The 22,174-nt window shown below is 37.4% G+C and overlaps 1 protein-coding gene across 1 annotated transcript; it reads left to right on the top strand.

Moving 5' to 3' along the window:
- Nucleotides 1-733: 733 nt before the first annotated feature.
- On the top strand, nucleotides 734-21,241 carry MSANTD1 (Myb/SANT DNA binding domain containing 1; the record flags this gene model as incomplete). Its single annotated transcript, XM_084286668.1, has 3 exons — nucleotides 734-998; nucleotides 11,272-11,556; nucleotides 21,001-21,241. Exons 1-3 carry the CDS (start codon nucleotides 745-747, stop codon nucleotides 21,239-21,241), a joined length of 780 nt encoding a protein of 259 aa, XP_084142794.1. The 5' UTR covers nucleotides 734-744.
- Nucleotides 21,242-22,174: the final 933 nt, after the last annotated feature.

Below are 22,174 nucleotides of genomic sequence, written 5' to 3'. Positions count from 1 at the left end.
TATTTTGTGCATGTGCTTAAAAACAGATGCGGGCACCTTTTTAATGAGGCTGCCTGCTTCAACATTTATTAGCTTGGAGATGTATAGTTTCCATGAAGCTGGCTGAAGCTTTTTTTTTTTTTTTTTGCAGAATATCTTTGCAAAAAAAAAAAAGCTTTTTTTTTTTTTTTTTTTTTTTGTGTACATGGCCTCAGTCCTTGCAACCTCCTAGAGAGTCTGTCAAGGCGCAACTTAAAAGCTCGTTCAGGCGACCATGACCCCCTGCTAGCAGATTGTCTGCCTAAAAGGTAAGGGAAAGCTAAAAAAGAAGTAGAAACTTAAAAGTGGCTTCTCAAAGGCTGCATAGATCTTTTTTTTTTTTTCTTTTTCTTTTTTTTTTTTTTTTGTTAAACCTAAAGTGTTTAAAAGCTTTAATATTGATGGCCTGTCAACTTTGTCCTGATTCTTTGGCTTTCAGTTAAAAGGTTTTTGTTGTTGTAGCTTATGCAGTTGCTCTGTTGCTATGGAAACGTGACATCAAAATGACGTTTCTCTGTTTAAAAGCTTTTAACTAAATTCCTGCCTGTCAGATGTAGGCCCCATTTTGTGCACTCAAGCTTCAAGCTGTTGCAAAAAGGTTTCATATGTTCTGTTGTCATTCAAATTCTTTATCCACATATGCATGTCTTGCACTACAAAAACCTAAGCTAAAAACTCAATCTATATTAAGTGTCCTCTTTTAAAACCCTTTTAGGTCAGTCAGCAATGGCTGCAGCAGAAATTCCCAGTTACATTGTCTCTTCTCAGACTGAGAAACACAGAAGGGCCAGAAACTGGACTGATGCAGAAATGAGAGGTTTAATGCTGGTCTGGGAAGAATTTTTTGATGAACTGAAACAAACTAAAAGGAATGCCAAAGTTTATGAGAAAATGGCTAACAAACTCTTTGAAATGACTGGAGAAATTCGCCACGGAGAGGAAATAAAGATAAAAATTACAAATATGACATTCCAGTACAGGTAAGCTTCAGTTAATTCTTTTTATTTTAAGAGATTTTAGCAGGGGCAACGCAGTGGTGTTTGCTTTTCAGAAGGAAGTATCCTTCAGGAAATCTGTAGATAAAAGATTAAAGATTGTTCATATCGCTTTTAAAATTCTCTCTTGCCAGTGCTGTTACGTCATTGTTAATTTTTCCCCCATTTCATTTCAAACTCCGGGACAACTTTGTTTCTTTATAATTAACTAGCATTGTTATGGTGTAGAGGGATAGAAATGCATTTAGTGGGAAAACAGATTTTTTTTTTTCTCTTTGCTGAGGGGACCGATTGTGTGAGCTTGGCAGCAGCTCCTTGCAGGGAAACTCCTGCAGTTTGAAGTGGCCAGTGAGGATCGGCATTGCAAGGCAAAGTTTTCTTTTTTTTTTCTTTCTTTTTTTTTTTTTTTTTAAATATGAAATAATGTTTTGGGGGAATGAAGCTCCTGGATTTTGTTACTGTGAGTTGAAGGGTTACACTTCACGGGGCCAAGAATAATTGAATGCCTTCTTGCCGAGTGGCACACATTGCTATAATTATAAGCAGCACCAGCGAAAGAACGATCATATCTGCAGCGAGGGAATCGATGTGCACTGTCAATACCGCTCCCAAAGAGTTGGGGGGAGGGCAGAGGTGGCTACAAGGAGATGATAAAGAGCAGGCAGTGTCACTCAGGAGGGGAAGTTGCCTTTAAAAACGCGATACGCTTTTTTTTTTTTTTTTTCCTAGAGAAAAAGAAATTAAAACGAAACAGGAATATTTGCATCTCTCTCTCCTTTTTAATTTTTTTTTTTCTTTTTTTCTTTTTTTCTTTCTTATCTCTGTGAGGCACAAACTGCCTTGTATTGGAAATCCTGAGTGGTGATTTTAGCTATGTGCTTGTAATGCAAGAAAATCAAATATGTGACTCTTTTATTTAATCTCTCCTCAAAGCTCGTATTAATAATAAAAAAGGTTATTACAGCAGGCAACCATGTTAAAACTGCTTGCTTTTCTCTGAGGCAGCCCTCTTGTATTTAATGCAGAGACTGCTCATCATGTAGAAAACTAGGGAAAATCCTGTAAACCCCTTAACTTTGAATGTCCTTCGTCTACATTTGTAAGATCCACAAGCGTAATCTTTAACATCATTTTCCATAACACTAAATCCATGTTTTGCAGCAAATGTCTCCAAAATGTTTCACTAACCCTGTTGCAGTCCTTGCAGTTTTTTTTTTTTTCCACCCAGACTGTAAATGAGAAAGCTGGAAGTAAGATAAATTTTTGCCCTGCATCACCCAGCAATTCACACTCAGATGAAGAATTAGAAGTTGAGAGTTGTTGGCTACCAGGCCTTTGCTTAGTCTGCTAAATCTGCAGTCCTCCCTGCTGAGAAATACATCTCACAGCACCAAGATTTTACAGGTGTCTAGCAACACCGCAAAATATTTAAGTGCCATAATTGCCAAGTGTAATAGGTTATTTCTGTCAGCCTTTGTTCTAAATTTTCAATGTTGTCATCAGTCAGACTGTCTCAGTTTTCCTAATTAATGTTTTTGCTTTAAAGTTGCAGTGGGGGAAGGGAAGAAATAAAATCACCCATGACCATAGTCTGCGTGTGCATGTGGAAACATAGCACTTTTAAAAAATTCTTATAATGCTTCTGTGAACTTCAGAGATTGTTTCTGTTGCATGTTGTCATGCTGCTTTTCTATAGTGCAGTGCAGTGCATTGCAGCTCCTTGCTTGATTAAGATGCAAATTTATGAGAGTTAGAAAACTGCCTTGCACTATCACTGTGCTGTTTCATTTTGTACTCGTGGATTTGAAATGCATCTTCCTGATTGTTTGTTCCCATCCAAAGCACGCTTGTGTGCTTTGCTTTCAAGTTGAGGTGATAGAAAGAATAGGGACAAATACAAACTATGACTTAGAATTCATAGTTTTCTGGAGGCTTTTTGTTGGCATGTGAGGATAGGAAACGTGATGAAACTAAATGATGTGTTAGTTGCCACTGACTGCTGGCTTTGCTTTGAAGCATCTGAGTTTTAATCCACATTTTGGTGCCTGGAGGATACTTGAAGATACTTTACCTTAGTGTATTTCCATGCATCACTGCTGCACTGTGGCATAAAGCTCAAAAGAAAATCCTGAAAGTGGATAAAATGATCTATTTTGGGACAATATTTTGTAATGATTACGTAGATATATCAAGTGTGACATGTGAGCACCAGTGGCAGGGCTGAGGGGGTGTTCTGCACCCAAGCGATTATTTCTTCCCACTCCTTCAGGATCTCTTACTTTTTACCCAACTCTGTAGTGTCACAAAGGTGCTATGGTCTCTACTTTAATAGTCAGATATTAACCAGATTAGAATATTTAATCAGGTAATAGTGTTATTTAGTGGTGAGCCATGATTTCATAAAGGAAAATATTTTTTTTGTCCTACAAACTATGATATATACACATGCACATATACATAAACATATACACATATATGTATATATTTGCTATAAAAGGAAAAGCAGTACTTGGATATTTTTCCTAGTTCAGTTAATGAAGTTCAGTGGTAAGTGTTGCTGCTGGCATGTCACATCCTGGAACATCTCTTGAAAAAAATATTAATGATCTGAAATATTAAAGGATCTAAAATAGTAAACACATTTATAAGGAACACATTTATAATGGCGAGCACATTTATAATATGCTTTCCTATCTGAGGATCCCATAACATTTTGAGATCCAATTCTATATTGTTTTGCTTATATTGCCCAATGAAAGCTATTACTCATGGTGCAGAAGAAGTCGAAGTCAGACAAACATATAAATAGACGGGGAGGTGCATTTCTTATCCAGCAGTTACTGCAGTTGCTGCAGCTAATGCAAATTTGTTCGTGGTTATGGTGGCCTGGAGCTCAGGCTGGGCTAGTAGCCCAGGTGTTCACCCGGGTTTGTGGGTACATTTTTTGATCCTATGTGGAATGCTGTGCTGCCAGATAAAGTTAGTTCAGGTGTAGTTCAGTGCATGTGAGCTTCTGTCACAAAAGCAATTTTAGGATGATCATATCCCATTCCTCCACATCTGCTGTAAAAACATTGTAAAAATGTTAAAATGCCTTTATATAAATCTATTTTATGTCATTATTTCCTCCTTGAATTCTCATGTTTATTTCAGACTGCCCTATATTTCAACAAGGTGACAAGAGAATGAGAAGATGTTTAGAAAACATGATTAGGATAAGATGTGGAAAGCTTTCTTTATTGAGAAAAATGGAAAACTCTGTGACTCGCTTGGAAAAGAAAGCAAAGAAATTGGAGGAGTTCTAGAGGTGCATGAAAACATACTGCCCTATTTTTGAGAATGTAAAGCAGGTATTCCTTTTGCCATAACACAAGAAGCTATTTGTTGAAATTGCAAGGCAAGAAATGTAAAACTAGTTCAAGTCATATAAATTTGTATTACACTGCATAATAAGCATGTGGAACTCATTACCACTGAAAATCACTGAGACCAAGAGTGGTAGGTTGTTTTATTATTATTATTCTTACTAAAGATTAGATTTATTAAATAAAAATACAGACATTGTTTGTCTTCAAATTAGAGTCATAAAAGACAGTGGGTTTCAGGATATTACTAGCAGTCAATGGAAAAGGAAGGAAATATCATTATGTCACCCAAAAATCCTGTCCATCAACATGTTTTTGAAGTATTTAGTACTGACTTTGGTCAGAAGTGAGGCAGCGGGATGATGATCTGGGAGCAGCTCCTGTATTCCTTTTCATTACCGTGGTCCAAGAGCATTTGCAAGAAACTATTCAGGGAAAAATATACCATATCCTGAAGTAATTCCTACTGCAGTTTTGCTATGTTAAAGGGCGATTTAATCTACTGTGGAAATTACTCAACTTGTCTGAGTGGAAAGTTTTGCACAGGTGGAAGGAAAAAATTTGTTGCAGGTGCATTTGGGTAAGATTCTGCATTTAGGAATTGAACTGGAACCTGAAATTTTTGCTGTGGATAGACCAGCCACCAGGTTTTTAAAGTTTGGTTTTAAAGACACATGGGTAACGAGCTGCATGAACATCCCTATTTATCTCTGGTGGAAGAATGAAAAGCTGAGTCAAACCTGCTGCAATTCAAAGTTATCTTTCTGATTTGCTGGGTATCAAAAGTTTTGCTGAGATTAGTATGTCATCTCTTGTAGTTCAGTTTTTTAGGTTGGTAGAATACTTGGGGCAGCCAGCACACATAACCCCGTAATTAGCCCTTATGAAAGAAGGCACTTTCCTGTCTCTGCTAATATAGTGATATTAATTTACTACATACATTGTAATATTGCTACTGGCATAATATGCACTGGCTTTTAAAAATAAAATAGGGCTTGCAAAGCTAGCACAGTGGTCCTCAGTTTTGACTGATTCCCTCTGATGTTTAAAAATAAGAACAGGGAGTGCAAATTTATTATTTTCAAAAACATCACCCTCTGCAAAGCCTAGGAAACAGGATGCAGCTGTTTCTATTTTATTTGAATCACAGTCAATTAATGTTAATGATTGGTAAATTTAAATCAGTCTCATGATTTGAATAAAAGATTAGTCTAATTTTTTATTTTCATGTGTACATGATAGCAATTAAACATTGTTGCTCGTGTAATTCATTGCTATACTCTATGACATTAAGCAAGTGGAATATTTGACCTCTGCTACAGCAAATGATGAAATATAAGTGCATCCAAATTACTGCAGAAAGTTAAATTTGAATATTTTACCAGCTTTCTCTTTAATTTTAATAATTCATAGCAGATGCACAACTTAAGTACTGTACTTTCATACATCTTTCTTTCCCTCCCCGTTGATTGGTTCATGAACAGTTGTTATTTATTATTTATTTTGAAAGCTTTTCTCAGAAACCCCAGGAGATGAATCTTATATCCATTCCTTAAGGCAAGTAGTAATATCAAATACTGTAATAATAATAAAAAAGCAATATTGTGTTGAGCAAAGAGAAAAGAAGAAAAAAGGCAAGTTATAGATTACATGATTTTTTTTTTTTAACTGATGATATAATGATTTTTAAAAACTCTCTAGAATATAATATAATAATTTTATTTTAGAAGGTTGGTAATAGGCACAGAGAATAAAGTCTGAAGAAAGGTCAATGGCAGCACAAATTACTCAGCTGGTGTCTCAGACCGTTCATTTTGGCAATAGGACTTCAAAAAACATTAATTTATTCACTTCCCTGTGATAAGATGTGCAACCACCTTTTAGATTAACTGAGCGACACTGTTTTTCATACTTCAGATACTTGTCCACTGGAAACTTGACTTTGAAGCCTGAGTTTTTGGAGAGAGCTCTCAGTTGCTTCTGCTCTCAGTTGGATTTTAATAGAGCCTTGTGAAACAGTGACAGGTCTAGATAAACTCAGCAGGAATTTATTTTGCAAGCTCTGTTGACTTTCTCACTTACCCCCGTTTCCTACCTAATTTTTCTGTCTGGCTCACTCACTCAAGCAGTGATTTGCCCAGTATATATTTTCAAAGAGTTGAATGTTTGGCTTTTCTTCCTTTCTCATTTCTGAACTCTTGCATCCCAACCTTACTCTTGTCCTGTTTCATTCTGGCTTCTTCATTTTTCATTAAAAAAGCAAAAGCAAAAAAACACATAACAAACCAACACAAAAACAAAACAAAGAGAAAAACAAATTTACGTTTTAGATGCAACTGAGACCTGCTGTGATGATTTATGGTAATTACTGACTGAGAGCAGTAAACTCATCTTTGCCTTAGACTTCAGTTCTGCTGGGGTTTTAGTTACATTAATGCAGGCAGAAACTCTCAACTGTTTCTCTAGGTTTCCTTGTTTATTTTAAAATAATCAGTGAATCCTGAAATTTAATATTGCAAAGCTATCTATTTGTTTTTTACCAGAAAGCTAAAACATCACTACTGTAGCAGTGAATGTTCTCACTGTTGTCCTCCACCTGTAGCATTCCTAGTTCTTTTTGAAAGTAGACACTCCCTTTTTCATTATCTTATCATCTCTCCATCTATGTAATCATTTATTTTTTTTAAGAATGATCCAAACTCCATACAGGTATATGGTTGCTGCTGGTGTTGCTTTTAAGCTAACAAAATTCCCCTGCCAATCTCCTGGTGGTGATCACTTATTTATTTATTTTAGCCCAGAGCTATGGTAGGTAGTCAGAAGTGGAAGAATTTCTACCCATACAATGCATTCGGAGCCATAGAAATATCTAGTTTTATGCATCTCCAACCCTAGAGTTGTAGGGGCAGATGATAAACTACAGCTCTTCCTTCAACATCATGAGAGTGTTAGCAAAAATGGGGTCTAGGTGCACAGCTGACCTCCAACATAAAAACCAAGGTATTGGCCTACTTGGGAAAATACCTGCTCCTGAAAACTTTTGCTAAAGTAAAGAAGACAGCATTTAGCTCAGGATGATATAATAATGTAACAGAAGACTATTTTTAGTGCCATTCTAGTGATAAATTAATACTTGAAATGTATTGTATTCAGAATGGTCATCAGGGCACTCTAATTAATAATAAGATAATCCTACATGGAGCTGTCTTAATTTGGGGTTTAGACCAAATATTCTCTTAATAAAAGTTGCTTACTGCTACATTTCTACTACTTTATTAGCGGTGAAAGGATAAACATGGAAGATGTGGACCTGCTGCTGAAAGGGGTGGGTTATTTACTGACCACAGATGCCTGTGTTAAGGCTGAGGATGCTCAGTACCCTCTGTCTGGGTCCTCACTGCCCAGGTCTCCCAGGCTCTTGTGCCTGGAACAGGGTTCAAGGAGCAGTGGAAATACAACTAGTAGAAAAAACTATTGAGTCAGGGATCATCTCTGAAAATTTATGAAGATTGAGGGAGGTCCTTGGTGAATGAAGAACCTGCTGTTGAACCCATCTTCAGCAAGGGCAAGAGGAATTTACAATTGATCAGCTTCCCCTCAACTCCTGGGATGATCACAGAGCAAGTCATCTTGGAAGCAGCGTATGGTCACATGAAGGAGAATGTGGTGACTGGAAATAGCCAGAATGGATTTACTCAGAGTGAATTGTATCTGGCTGAGTTGCTTGCCTTCTCTGATTAAATGACTAGATCTGTGGATGAGAGTAGAGCAACGGATATTGCTTAGCTTGACAGGAGTAAGTCTTTTGACACAGTCTCCAAGATTGTCCTTGTATCCAAGCTGGGATCATAGAATTCAGAATATCCTGATTTAGAAGGGACCCATGAGGATCATCTCATCTAGTCCAACTCCTGTCTCCACACACAACCAACCCAAAATCAAACCCGATGTCTGACAGTGTTGTCCAAATGCTTCTTGAACTCCATCAGGCTTGGTGCTGTGACCACTGCCCTGGGGAGCCTGTCCCAGTGCCCGACCACCCTCTGGGTGCAGAACCTTTCCCTAACCCCCAGCCTGACCCTCCCCTGTCCCAGCTCCATGCTGTTCCCTCGGGTCCTGTCGCTGTCCCGAGAGCAGAGCTCAGCGCCTGCCCCTCCGCTCCCCTCGTGAAGGAGCTGCAGGCCGCCATGAGGCCTCCCCTCAGCCTGCTCTGCTCTGGGCTGAACACACCAAGGGACCTCAGCTGCTCCTCATATGTCTTGCCTTCTAGACTCTTCACCATCTTTCTAGCCCTCCTTTGGGTGGATGCTTTCCGATAGTTTGTATCCTTCTTATACTGGTGGTCTTAAACTGCACACAGCACTTGAGGTGATGCCACATCAGGACAATCCCTTCCCTCGACTGGCTGGCAGTGCCCTGTCTAATGCACCCAGTACAGCTGGCCCTTTTGTCTGCCATTGTATACTCCAAATGGATGGACTACTAGCTGGATGACAATCTGACTGGATCACTGGGCTCAAAGTGCGGTGGTTAATGACTTGTATTCTACCAAGAGGCTCATTCTAGGTAGAGGACCACCAGGGGCTATGCCAGAAAATGTCCTATTTAATGGCCTGAAGGAGCATATATTGGAATGTGGTTTTGCAAATGATCAAACTGCAGGGTACAGCCCTCACAAGAAAGGGCAACGCTACCCTTCAGAAGCTCCTAGATAAACTGGAGAAATGGGCTGACATGGACCTCGTGAAACTCAACAAGGACAAAAGCAAAATCCTTCCCCTGGGATGGATGAGTCCCCTGCAGAGACAGGCTGGGCAGCAGCTCTGCAGATGAGGACATGGGGGACCTTACTGACACGAGGCTAAACACAAGTCAGCTGTCTGCTCCAAGAGCAAAGCTGGCGGAATACCATGGCTGAGCATTTCTTATCCTTTTTGCCATGTTGTTTTGCAGTTCTGAAGGCTCAAACCATGTCTGGTGAGGTCTTAATGCAGCTTGCTGGACTTTGTTCTGACATGGCAGAGAAATGCTCGTGCATGGCTTTCTTCTGTCTTGCCCGTGGGATGACAGAACATGGTGAATGCATTGCAATGAACAGTTGAGGATGGTAACGTTTTAAAATAAATTGTTTGAATATATTGAAGGTTTCACAACATGGACAAACAAATGTGAAATGCAGACCTGGCTACTAGCTCATAGTGGTATAATTGATTTGCTCTTCATGTGAATAGCCTAAGCAATTAAAGTAAAAATAATCAATATCAAGTGATGGTTGCTGTCTGCCCTGAATTTAGCTATTTTATGTCTGTGCTTGATGGATATAGATGTATTTGTAGTTTGTACTAGATATTCTCTGACTATGAAATTGCAGCAGCAGGTTGTGAAACATGTATGAAATTAAAATTTTGAATTCATATAGGGCATAAAAATACAGTCAGCTGTGGAGGTTTTGCTATGCAGGGCTATAATGTGCCTTCCCAAATAGCTGGCAAAGCTCATCAGCCCTTGCAAGGACAAGAAAAAAAGAAGAATCTTTAAATAGCTTCAAAATCTACGCAAATATTTCTGCCTTTTTTCCTCACTAGTGGATTTCCCCTTACCCTGGGCTGGGAGGTGTTTAAAAGGAAGAAGTTTAAGTTCCCACCTTTAAGTTTGGCACCATTTTTATCATGTTTACATGTTATTTACTTCTATGTTTTGTGGGGATTGGTGTGGGCAGGATGGATTCAGAGGAGGAAAAACCTGGAAGGCTTCAAGAAAAAGGGATGGGCCAGGTGTCCAGGAATAGTTTTTTATATCTTTTTTTTTTTTTTTTTTTTTTTCCTGCAAATTGAAACCTTTTCCTAGCTGAGAGAATCAGATTTGTTTGTTTGTTTGGTTTTGTTGTTGTTCATTTAAATGTGGAGCAGTTGTCATTGTCATTGATCTTGATGTTCTTGTTTTCTTCCTTTGCTGCACTTTCATTTAGAGTAACAAGACTCTAACCAGGAAAGGCAAATGAGAATAAAGTTTGGGATGCTAGCTTGGGTAAAGGAGTGTTTCTGAGTTGCATCTGTTCACCTGAGTTTTGTATTTTTCAGTAAAAGCAAATAGAATAACAATAGATGCCAAATGGGTTAGTGGTGAACTTTGTGTTAGGACTGAATGACAGATCTCATAATAAGATGCAAGTGAAGGACAAGGTCATGGCTGATAGTCCTTCCACTGTAATGTTTTTGTGCATGCTGTTTATAATGCATTATTAACTGCCTGCTTTTTATTTTTTTTGCCATATGTGTGTGCACATAAATGGACCTATACTTCTTCCTATACTGATCTTTACCCTGTAACAGATGAGCAGACATTTACATCTTATGGTTGTTACTAGAATCTTCACAAGGCTAAGCCAGAGCTTATAGACAACGTTAGGAAAAGAATAGGAATGATATTTATAGACATTTATATTCCTAATGGAAAATAAATACTTTTCAACACATGGAAGGCCAGTGCTGACCATAATTTGGTAAGGCTGTGCTGTGTTCCCTGCCCTGGCTGTCCTAGTGCACTGCCAGGGGCTGCTGTCAGATCGGTTAGTCTGGCAGTCTGCAAGGAGAAGAAAAAATATTCCATGATCAATGCAGTGCTGTTTTCATTAGAAGCTGTCATGTCCTTTATTTGTGTTGCATGTAAACCCCAAAGGAAATTCGTCTTTTAATCACAGGTTAAAACTAGGAAAAGAAACTTAACAGCTTCCTTGGAGATTAAAAGAAAAAAGTGTCTGATTTTGTACTCATTAAAAACATTCAGTTCGACTCCCAAACATGACCAGAACAAATGTTTTGAGATAGAAGATCTGTATGAAAGTTACTTTTAAAGGAAAATAGGCTCTAATGTTTTATGCCGTTTTTTTGCAGGAAATTAAAATGCATGACTGACAGTGAAACTGTTGCACCTGACTGGCCTTACTACAAAACCATTGATAGGATTTTATCCAAAGTGACAGACCACAGCGATGTGAAAATGCATGAAAATCAGCAACCGGGTCCTTCTACATCACAGACAGAGGCCTCACAGTCTCCATCAGCTAAGTCAACACCTCTGTATTTGCCATATAACCAGTTTACATATGAAGGAAGGGAAGAGTGCTTTGAAGATGAACATTCAGAGAGCTCGTCAAGCTTACTTTCTTACAAGCTGAGGTAGTATCTAATTTTTTTCCCCTTTCTTGTATTTCAGAGAATGAACCCGGATCAACTATCTAAAAGGGAAATCCTGGAACATTTTCCTCTAATGGCTGTTGTATCTTTCTTGTAAATCACAAGTGAGATATATTTCCCAGTGTCAGCCTTTCTGCTGAATTAGGGCATTTTCTTTCTTCCTTTATGAGAGATTGGAAGAGAGTAGGAGGACTGGGCAAAAAGTCATGTAATATTGCCAAAATTCAGCATGCATGTCACTGCTCACATGAGGTAGAGTGTTTGTAATAGGAGTACAGACATGTTCAAGACAGTACTGAGAAAGCAATAAGAGATATAGCATACTGCTTAGATGACTCTTGGCTTGCTCTAGTTTTATTTTGGTATGAGTAAGCAAACTTTCCCTGGCTTCAGCTATTGTTAAAGTGGAGAAAAGTAGCATGCTAAATATTGCTGTGGACACCAAACTGCAACCATTTTAAATACAATTGAGAATGTCACTTTTTCAAAGTAAATGCTAGTTTGAGAGTGCAAACGCGTTGCCTTTTTTGATAAGATTGGAGTAGTTTGGAAGGTAGCATTTTAACAAAAGGCAGGGTTGTACACTGGATACAAACTTTAGATTTTACTAATCACATTTTTTTGTCCAGAGTAGTGTGAGATAAGAGTTGATTGCAGTTTTATGGCAGCAAAAAAGTCAGTCCTGGAGATCCTTACCATAAGTCTGTGAGCCTTTAACTATAACAGTAAAATGATCTGTCAGTCATGCAACTGAGAAGGTGTTATGCTGGAAGAAGAACCAACCCAGCAAGTCTGGATTATTGTTTCCAGGCTTACTCTTGGATGAGTAAAACTAGGATAAATGCATTCAATCATTTAAGCAATGGTCTTTGAATGGTTGATTATTTTAAAAACTTTCTTTTGGCAATTGAAAATATATTATGGCTATCATGCGTGTAATTTCTGAGCTGTTGCAGCTTTTTTGTTCACAAGCAACAATTTATTTTTTTCATCATAGATCATTGTAATGGTTTGATAACCCTGATAAATGATCTCTCTGCAGTTGCAAAGATCAGGCTTCTTATGCAAGAACTTTCTGCTCCCCCAATTCATAATTTGATTTCCAATAATATTTTTTAATAGATAAGAGGTTACTTTTCCACAGCTATGGGGCAAATTTTATTCACTAGGCTGTTGTCGTGGTTTAGCCCCAGCAGGCAGCTGAGCACCACCAGCTGCTGGCTCCCTGTCCACAGGTGGGTTGGGGGAGAGAATCAGAAAGGTCCAAGTGTGAGAGTTTGTGGCTTAACCTTAAGGCAGTTTACCAGGGACAGCAGAAGCCAAACAAACCGAGGAACTGGTTGGCTGCTGCCCACCAGCAGGCCTAACAGTGAACAGCTCCTTGGGAAGACAAATGCCATCACCCGGAGTGTCCCCCCCCTTCCCCTCCTGTTCCCTGGCTCCATCACTGATGATAAGTTATCATTTGATAACTTAAGGTTGTATTTTTTCAGTTGCAAGATGTTAAGTTTCTTCAGGTTAGGGACAATTCCTGTACAACATCGATTTTGTACCATGGGTAGCTGTGAGGGGAAGGCAGAGGTCACCACACCAGGTCTCATTGCAAGAGTGTAGACAAGCCATCTCAGAAGTAAAGCTAATCAACCACAACTGTGCATTCATTGTGCTTACAGTTTGCAGAGTCCCACTCTCATGTAGATGCTTTCATTTACAGATGGGCTTTCATCTTAGCAGACTTAAACTACTCTGCCTTCTCTCCACAGTGATAAGAGTGATAAGATTTGGAAAATTTAGGCTATCATGTGTTTTAGCCAGCTTCAGGTTCAGTGTTGTTTTTTTTTTTTTTTTTTTTTTTTTTTTTAGTCCATTTGTGTGTTTTTCTTTATTTGTTTATTATTTTTTAGTAAAAAAAAATATTTATACATTTGAACTTAGGCAAGTTAGGAACTATTGGTCATTGAAATCTAGCGTTTAATGGTGCAGGCAGGTTTTCAGCTGGCTGCAAGCCTACATGGCAGGTGATGATGCTCTGTCCATGCCGTAGCTCAGGCTGCAGTGCTACTGATGTCCGGTAAGGATGACAACACAACTGGCTTCATGAGCTGCAGGGAAGGACAGGTTGACCGTCACTGTGGTAGGACCTCCATAATACGTTGCTCCCTAACTTGCTAATGTAGTTGTGCTCTCACAGTCTTATTCTCTACTATAAAATTTGTTTGTGCAATGGAATACTGTGCATATCATTTAAAAACAAGATATGTACATGTTCAAAAGTTAAAATTCAGTTCTTCTGTGTTTAAGGAAAAAAAATGTTGAGCTGTGTTTAAAGAAAAAAAAAAGTTGAGTTGTACATACCACTTGAGAGATTAGTATAACATTTCAGGTGAGCGTCGTGACCAGATTAAAAATCTGCAGGTACTTGTGATATTAATGGGACATATACCTGGGAGGAAGAAAAGTGGTATTAAAATATTCACAGGGGGTTTTGAAAAGCTTGTACAGCTTTGACCTGTTTAGTTAAGTCTGATGAATTAGAAAAGAATATGTACTCCTTTTTTTTTTGGCCAGAAGGAAATACAGCACTTGCTAATGGTATCAGATGGGTTAAAATCACTTAAAGCTGCCATGGTAAGACAGGGAAGATAATTCTTTTGGAGTTACTAATGGAAAATTATGAAATGAGAAGCAATTTTCAGCTTAAGCAATTAGTATGTCATCCTGTATGTGAAAAACACTTTGAAATAACCAACAAGAGCAAAAAGAATTTGCATACAAAATTTGGGTCCCTCTTGGCTTTTTTTTTTTTTGGTAAGTGTCCTTGACTCTAAACAGTACACGGTTGATCTAACATATTCAAAAAATGTTCTAAAGACAACACTGGGATTTGAAATCAAAAGAATGCTTCAGATCCCCAATCTCCCTCTCAACTTTATTATTTTATGGCTATATAAAACACTTAGTTTAAAAAATATACACATATGTCTATATGTAAAATATTGGCGTGTTTTTCATCTATGTATTTTATGACTATGTAGTTCTTATTTGTCTGTGAAGCAGACTATACACAGATCGGTTAAGTGTGCAAAGTAAGCTTATGCTGTGGGATTTTTTTTCTCCAGTAATAAAAATAATGATGTTATGGCAACAATAGATCAGTGAAAAAAACTCAAAGGGTATGTTTTTTTTTTTAAAGCCAACTTTTAGGCTTCTGAAAATTTTACTGTTATTCCCTTAAACTCTTGAACACAGCTTTTAAACATGAGCTTTCTGTTTTTCCATGGTATCCTTGATCATAGCAGGAGGATTCTTGGCTGTATAAGTTACAACATTATAAAAATATATATTGAATTTAATATTTAGCTTTTATGACAGAGAAAAATGTCAAAATTTACACTTCTGTCAATACATACACACTCTCAAGCTAAAAATAGTTGAAGCTAGATTCCTTTACATTTTATTGGAGTCTGGGAGCTTCTTAGAAAAGCTTCTTAGAAAAACTTGTTTTTCCTAGTTAGTGATAATACAATTAATGTGAGATCAAATTAATTTTTATTTCTGTTGCAATTCACAGATGAGGAAAAACATTTGGAATTCCTATTTCCTTTAATGGGATGCCTGCTATTTGTGCAGTATTGCATGAACACTGCTCTTGGGCTTTAAGAAAGCTTATATTGTACTGCAGTGCCCATAAAACATCTGACAATGGTAGAATTATTGTTGGATAATATAATGTGATGTGATGGAGTCTTGTACTGCAGCTTAAACTTTTAAATTCAGATTTCATAACAATGCTATAAATGACTGTTTTTTCACCCTGTGGATTAATTTATAGTCTTGTTTCTTCATTGTTAAAATAATGACAAAACATAATTATGCAGATTGTGAATGTGGTTCAGACCTCATCAGTTTTGCCATTTCTATCAAACTGAAAATGGGGGTGAAAAGAAGTTACTTCCGTAGATTAATAGACTATAATAAAACCACAATGCCATCTAGTCTGACTTCTGTTGAACGCTGCCGATGTATTTGAATTCAGTTATTCTGATGTGTAACCCAGAATGTTACGGAGGGGATTCTGTGGTATGGTTCCCTTCAGCAGAGGACTACTGCATTCTGAAGCCCCTGTCTCTGCTCTCCTCCACTTCTCTGTTCCTGGGATTTGTTTGACTCTTGGAAATTTTTCATGAGATATCCAGTCCAGATCTGATATATTTCGAAGATGGAGAAATCACTCTCCTCTATAATAATCTGGTCCAGAGATTAATCCCTTGCTTAAACAAGTATGTTGTTTCTAATTTGAATATAGTGAGATAAACTTTCAGATGCTACTTCTATTTATCTTTCATTCCAGTGTATTTGAGATATTTTTAGTATTTTTTTTGCTTTCTATCTAGATGTAGTCATGTACCATGATACCTTCTCTGGTATACTTTCATTTTTAAAAAGTAAATTGAATAAATTGGTACACATGGTTTACACACAAGAAAAGAGTAAGAATAGGTAACCAGAATTAACCAGGATATGTATTGTTTAATAGAAGTGCATTAAAACTTGGTAAGGATGCTAATTCAGGAAATAACAGTTTTGGCAAGTCCTTTAATCTTTCTAAAATCATGCCATAGTTATTTAAAATCTGAATGGGCGGCTTCTACAAAGAAGTTTGAGCTTAAGGCTATGCACATTATATAGTGCATCTTACCTCATTATGCAGACTTGTTATCATAGTACGATGCTTTGCCCAGCCTCCGAGCCATTTTTTGTGGTGGTTATCTACACTTCAAGGTCGAGTCTTGTAAATTCCTGAATGCATTTGGCTGTATTTGAATGAGCCTAGTTTACCAGAAGATCCAGATTGCTTTGATTCTCAGTCCTCAAACTGTGAAGATCTTTCTGCCATCTCTAATACTAACATTTAGTTCCAGATCATTGTTAGTTCTGTTTCATAAAGGTGGTAGGGTGGTCTACTCAGATTTGTTCATAGCTTCAAACAAACAAAAAAACTCCACCAACAACAAAACAAACAAAAATCCACAACCAAGTCAGAAACAGTAGTTAGTTCTTAATGAATTATGAATAAAAAAACAATAGTACTTCATGCGCCATGAAGTAGTCAGAAAAGAAGAGTTGTTATTGTGGTTTTGTGGAGGTAACACAGGTAGTAGACTGATTATTCTGTGTTTTAACTCCCGTTTCATTAATTATTCACACATATTTCTTAAATGAGCATCATTGGGTGAGTGTAGGCAATCAATCAAGGAACTTTTTAATTGGACAGTGAATTAAAATGATTTTAGATAGGTGTACAGTACACACATTTGAGACTGGAAGTGTCTTGCCTAGTTATACCTAGAGGTTTTGCTTTGTTCCTCTTGGACCCCAACACACACTGTCATTTCTTGTTCATCCTTATAGATGAGAGGGAAAGCATCGCTTCTCTTAATTTCTTTGAATCCTGCCTATTTGTTTTAGGCCATTGTGTGGAAATAGCTTTGCAAGGTTCTGCTTGGAACATGGTTCTAATGCCAGAGCTCTTCTCTGTCATAAACACTGGAAGTCCAAAAGTACCACCAAGTTGTATTTGAGGTCCTGGATTTCCCAGACCACTCTTCCCTTCAGATCAAAATCTACCTTGAGAAGTCTCTCAAGGCTTGGTGATGAGTAATGATGCTTCTTTGGTAGAAAGATGCTGTCAGGATCTGTTGCATTCTCATCGTCACAGAGATGTTGGTTGCACAGGAATACAACGTGGAGAATCAGCAACCAGCTGATATTTGTTACATGAAACATTGTTCATTTCTTATGCTGGTGCCTTGAGACTACCAAACTAGACATACTCCTAGCTGAAACTACTTGAGGATATTGATGCTGATGGGATACTCACTGCTGAACCCTATGTGTTGTATTCCTATCCCTGCTTCCCTCTTGACTTTCTGTTAGAAAAAGTTGGAGAGGTCTCTCTGGCCCTACATAGGACACCTAGAGCTTCTAAAGAAAGGTGGCTTGGTATCTGAAGAAACTTTTCAAGATTCAAATATTCAGGAATCACTACATTTTATGTTGTTTCACGTCACTGAGTGTCCTTTACTTGTAAACTAGATTCTTTGGATCCTTCTTTCCTTTTATATTTTATTTATTTAGTTATTTATTTATTGGAGACCCTATTCTCAAGAGCTTTCTTTCAAGAGCTATTCTGCAAGAGAAAGAATTATAAATCTTGTCCTTATTATGGACTTGTGAATCATCATAAAATGTCCTGCATTACTGTGTCTCTAGGACAACCCTTCAAATATTTTTTTTTCTTCTCTTAGAAATAAAGTATATTTTAAATCTTTCAATCCAAAACATTCCATCTTTGTTTGTTTGTTTGTTTCTGTCATTCTATGTCTTCCTGTTTTTCTCTTTCTTTGTCTTTCCCTGTCTTTCTTTCTTGTTCTGATTGAAATAAAGATGAAATGGCAGTCACAGCCACCAAGAATGATGATGCAATACTCAGTGCAGCTCATTACCATCTACATGCCCCAGATTTTCCCTCTCATTCCTTATTAAGGACCATTCTCACTGCAGCTTGTTTTGACAAGACACAAGCCCTCTTGTGGCTCTGGAAGCCAGCTCTTACCCATTTCAGATGGATAAGTTTTACCACAACTACTTTGTAATACTGTATAGCAAAGAGAATAGAGAGACCCATCAGGTTTCAGGAATAAACTTCTCTTCACAGAGGACTTAAAATTCAAAAGGTGACTTTTCTGGCAAGTGGATTGGCTTGTTGCTCCAGCTACCAGAAAGTATGCATTCTTTATGAATGTGAAAGCAGTGATGGGAACCTTGGAATAACAAATTTAATGTTGTTCTTATGCTGCCAAAGACCTTTTCTGCCAGTTCAACCTCCTTGAGAAGCACAATTCAAATCATTTGGGCCTTTAGATTAATGGGAGCAAACAATTTGTTGTTAGCCAAGACCCATTCTTGCTGGATTGTCTGACTGTGATAACCTTATTGATCAGCTCGGCCCGCAGTTTGCGCTGAGCCACATGCATTTATTTGATACCCCAAATCAAATATGAGGTTAGTTCACTTTGAATACTTTTTGAAATTGATTAACAAACATAAAGATGGTGGTTTATCCCTTTCCTCAGAACCATGGTGTAGCAGTGTAATGGTGACAAAACCCGCTGAGTTGTACAAGTAACTTTGAATACTTGGATAATCTGAAAGCTAATGGTCTTTGGTCACCATGTCAATGTACATTTGTAAAGACAGATCATTGCTGTTTCTTACCTGTGCACAGAGGGACATCACATTAAAATCAAGAAACAGTATTGAAACAGTTTCCCTCAAAACCATTTCTATTTTTTTTTCTCTAAGATTTTAATAGCATTTAATTTGATCCACTTGTTTCTTTTCTTAGACTCCACTGTTTGGGGGTCATTACACACTTAAATGCCAGGGAGAGTGTTGTTTTGTTATATTTGCATCAAGTCTTTCAGGTGTTTAGGGTTGTTTATTTTTTTCTTGCTGAGAGATCGGAATGTCACTGTCACTGTTGTACAAAGCCTGTCAAGCAGGATAAGAACTTACATGGAAATTATGACACAAATCTGCCACAGCTGAGTGACCTCCTTCCTCACTCCACTTCTTCACATTAGTAAAAGCACATTCCTCAAGAGCTAGGCTGATGTCCTTGGTCAAGGTTACCTTGAAATCTGCACGGTATTGATATGGCATGCTACTCACAACTGTGCTATCTAATTATTGGATTTCACCTAGGAAGAATGCTGTGTTTGGCAGAACACAGCTGAGATTGCTGTTTGTGTAAAGGGACTTTGAGACCCACCATCAGATAACTTTGATGTTGGGGACTCCAGTTTGAGTTACAAAAGGTGTGAATGAATGCATGGACTGTCACTCTAAGTTAGAAAAGAAGCTACCCATTAGTAATTGAAAGTTTTTCAGATGTGTAGTTCACTCGCATGTTTGCCTTGTATTTGCCTTTCTTCCTCTTTCACAGCCCAGTATGCTTCTTTCTTACCTTACACATTAAGAGAAATGGATTTTATGTGTGTGTTCTGATGTGCATGCCACGCAGGCTGGTTTTGAATTCCTGTGTTGCACTGTCACCCCAAGTTAGGATGGCCATGTGAACTTTCCATCTTCAGAGTCTTTATTGCTAGGTTTCTCTCTGTTTTCCAAAACAAAAAAACAACGTGATGCAGTATAGAGAAAATTCTCCAAATATGACCCAAATTGCATGTGGCGGTTCTACAGATTTCAGATAAGGACATAAAAGGTAGAAAGTAGACAAGCATGTATTAACTTGTATCACCTGAGATAGCTTAGAAACATTTTGCTAGAGGAATAACAACATGTCAGCCTTAGGGTCTGGGAATCTGTTTTTCTCCAAAGGCTACAAATACACTTTTTGAATTTCAGAAGAACATTTGTTTGATTATTATTATTATTTTTTTTTTTTTTTGCTAAATCTCCAAATAACAATTGATTACTATGTTGAATACAAAGTCTTGCCTGTATAGTATGATGAAGGGAAAACTACAGGTAGGGGGTTGTAATGTGTTTGAATTATGTGTTAAAATGCTAGGAGTTTGAAGCGAGGTATGGTTCTATCTTAACTGATAGAACTTGTAGTTAACCTAAGAATGAGAAGAAAGCACCCATAGTGTCTTGTATTTGTGACAAATACATTTGAATAAAAAAAATCTTGAACTACAATTGGCAATCTTCTCTAAAGGCAAATATGAAATGTCATCCATCCGTGACCTGTAAGAAATGAAGGAGTCTTGCAAGCTGTATCCTACTCAACTTTCACGTTGTTTATAATGTTTTATGATGTAGTATATAAATAAGCAGTCAGTGCTACTGCTGTGTCTCAGTGCAAGGACAAACTCCGAGACTAGCATGCAGTAACAGTATCAGTCCTGCTGATATGATGCTTTGAAAAAACTAGAATTGTAATTTACCACTACACAAAACAGTACAGTGCAGTGCTTTCTCTGGGTGGAATGTTTATTGCAGCTTTAGAACTGAAGTTTAAAGTATAATAAATATAATGACCAGATGGGCAAAACCCCTCTCCCAGCACAGCTTGTAGACTCGATATGTAAGAAACATCAAGATAAAAACAAAGTACTGGTATTCTGTGGGGGAAAATCTTGTTAAAAATAATGGGATTTTAAAAGATGTTTTTACAGTCAATAGCACTATGCAATATACTGTAGTAAATACTTCTGTTTTGGCATGCACCTGAAAGGGAATATATTGGAGAACCTTTTTTTTTTTAAAAAAAAAAAAAATTGAACTTAGGTGTAACTTTACCAAGAATGTAGTACAGACTTTTATGTCCTTACATAGTTTTTTTTTTTTTCTCCCCATAAATATGAATTTAATTGCTAGCAAATATTCCTGTTTCAGAACTGAAGAAAGACCGGTCAAGAAAAGAAAAATGCAAAGCTGCAGCTTTCAAAAGAAGAAGCTAAAATTAATGGAGGCCATGTTGGAAGAACAAAAGAAGTTAAGCAGAGCTATGGAAGAGACCTGTAGAGAAGTGCGCAGGATTCTGGATCAACAAAACATCATTCAAGTTCAAAGCTTACAGCTACAGGAGAGAATGATGAATCTACTGGAGAAAATGATTTCCAAATCCAATGTGTAGTTTCCCCTTGTGAATGCCTCTGAGATTATTATTGATATTATAGACATCCCCTTGCTACACACCTTATGTGTGTCTGTTGCCCTATTCCCTGGTTTTCCATGGAAATTAAAACCTTAGTGTAATCTTAGATAAGCAAAGAGAAAAGATAATGCAGTGTGAGGGCTATCTGGCATGAAAAAAATAGTGCAATATATGCCTAAGTTGAATTATTTTTATACAGAAAGAATAAGGGATGAAGCTCTGGGAACTTCGGTACTATTATGCCTAGGTCAGATACTGTTTTACAAACAGATGTGTTGTATATTTCTTCACATCAAGGACCATACCCTGACCTGTTGTAGGGGAACAGAATAATGTGTTCCTAGAAATGCTAATTGCATCTTGACTTTGCTGTTGATTAAACCTTGTTTTGAAACATAAACAGTGATTGTTCAAGTGACCTATGGTTCTTGTGAAGAGCTACTTGGGACGACGAGATGCATCCTTTTAAACTCCATGCCTGGTATGAATAGTACTCTAAAGTATGAGGGTAAAAATAGTCTATTCAAATACAGTTTTCATAAGCAAACAAACAAATCCTTACTATATACTGAATACTAAAATGTATAGAAGATACTTGAAGTTGCTTTTGATATTAAATGTTTAATTTTTTTCATTATTAACTGGAATCTGTTGACTTAATGAACAACCAGCAATGAAAACTCTCATTTATTCTCTATCACAGAAAAAAATATTGTACTGTGTGTATATACATATATATATATATCTATCAAATGAAATAAAGAAAAAGAAGAAACATTTATTATTTCTGGGTTAGACAGTATGCTTTGGGACAGTGAAAAATACTGGGAGAGATAATCACAGTCAAAGGTTTTAATTATTGATTGCAGTGTAAAGATATCCTGTGCTGGCGGCAAACTATATAGATGGAAG

Source organism: Netta rufina (assembly GCF_964035555.1).
Source record: "Netta rufina genome assembly, chromosome: 4".
NCBI classification, from domain to species: Eukaryota; Metazoa; Chordata; class Aves; order Anseriformes; family Anatidae; genus Netta; species Netta rufina.
This window is presented reverse-complemented; position numbering and strand designations above follow the sequence as displayed.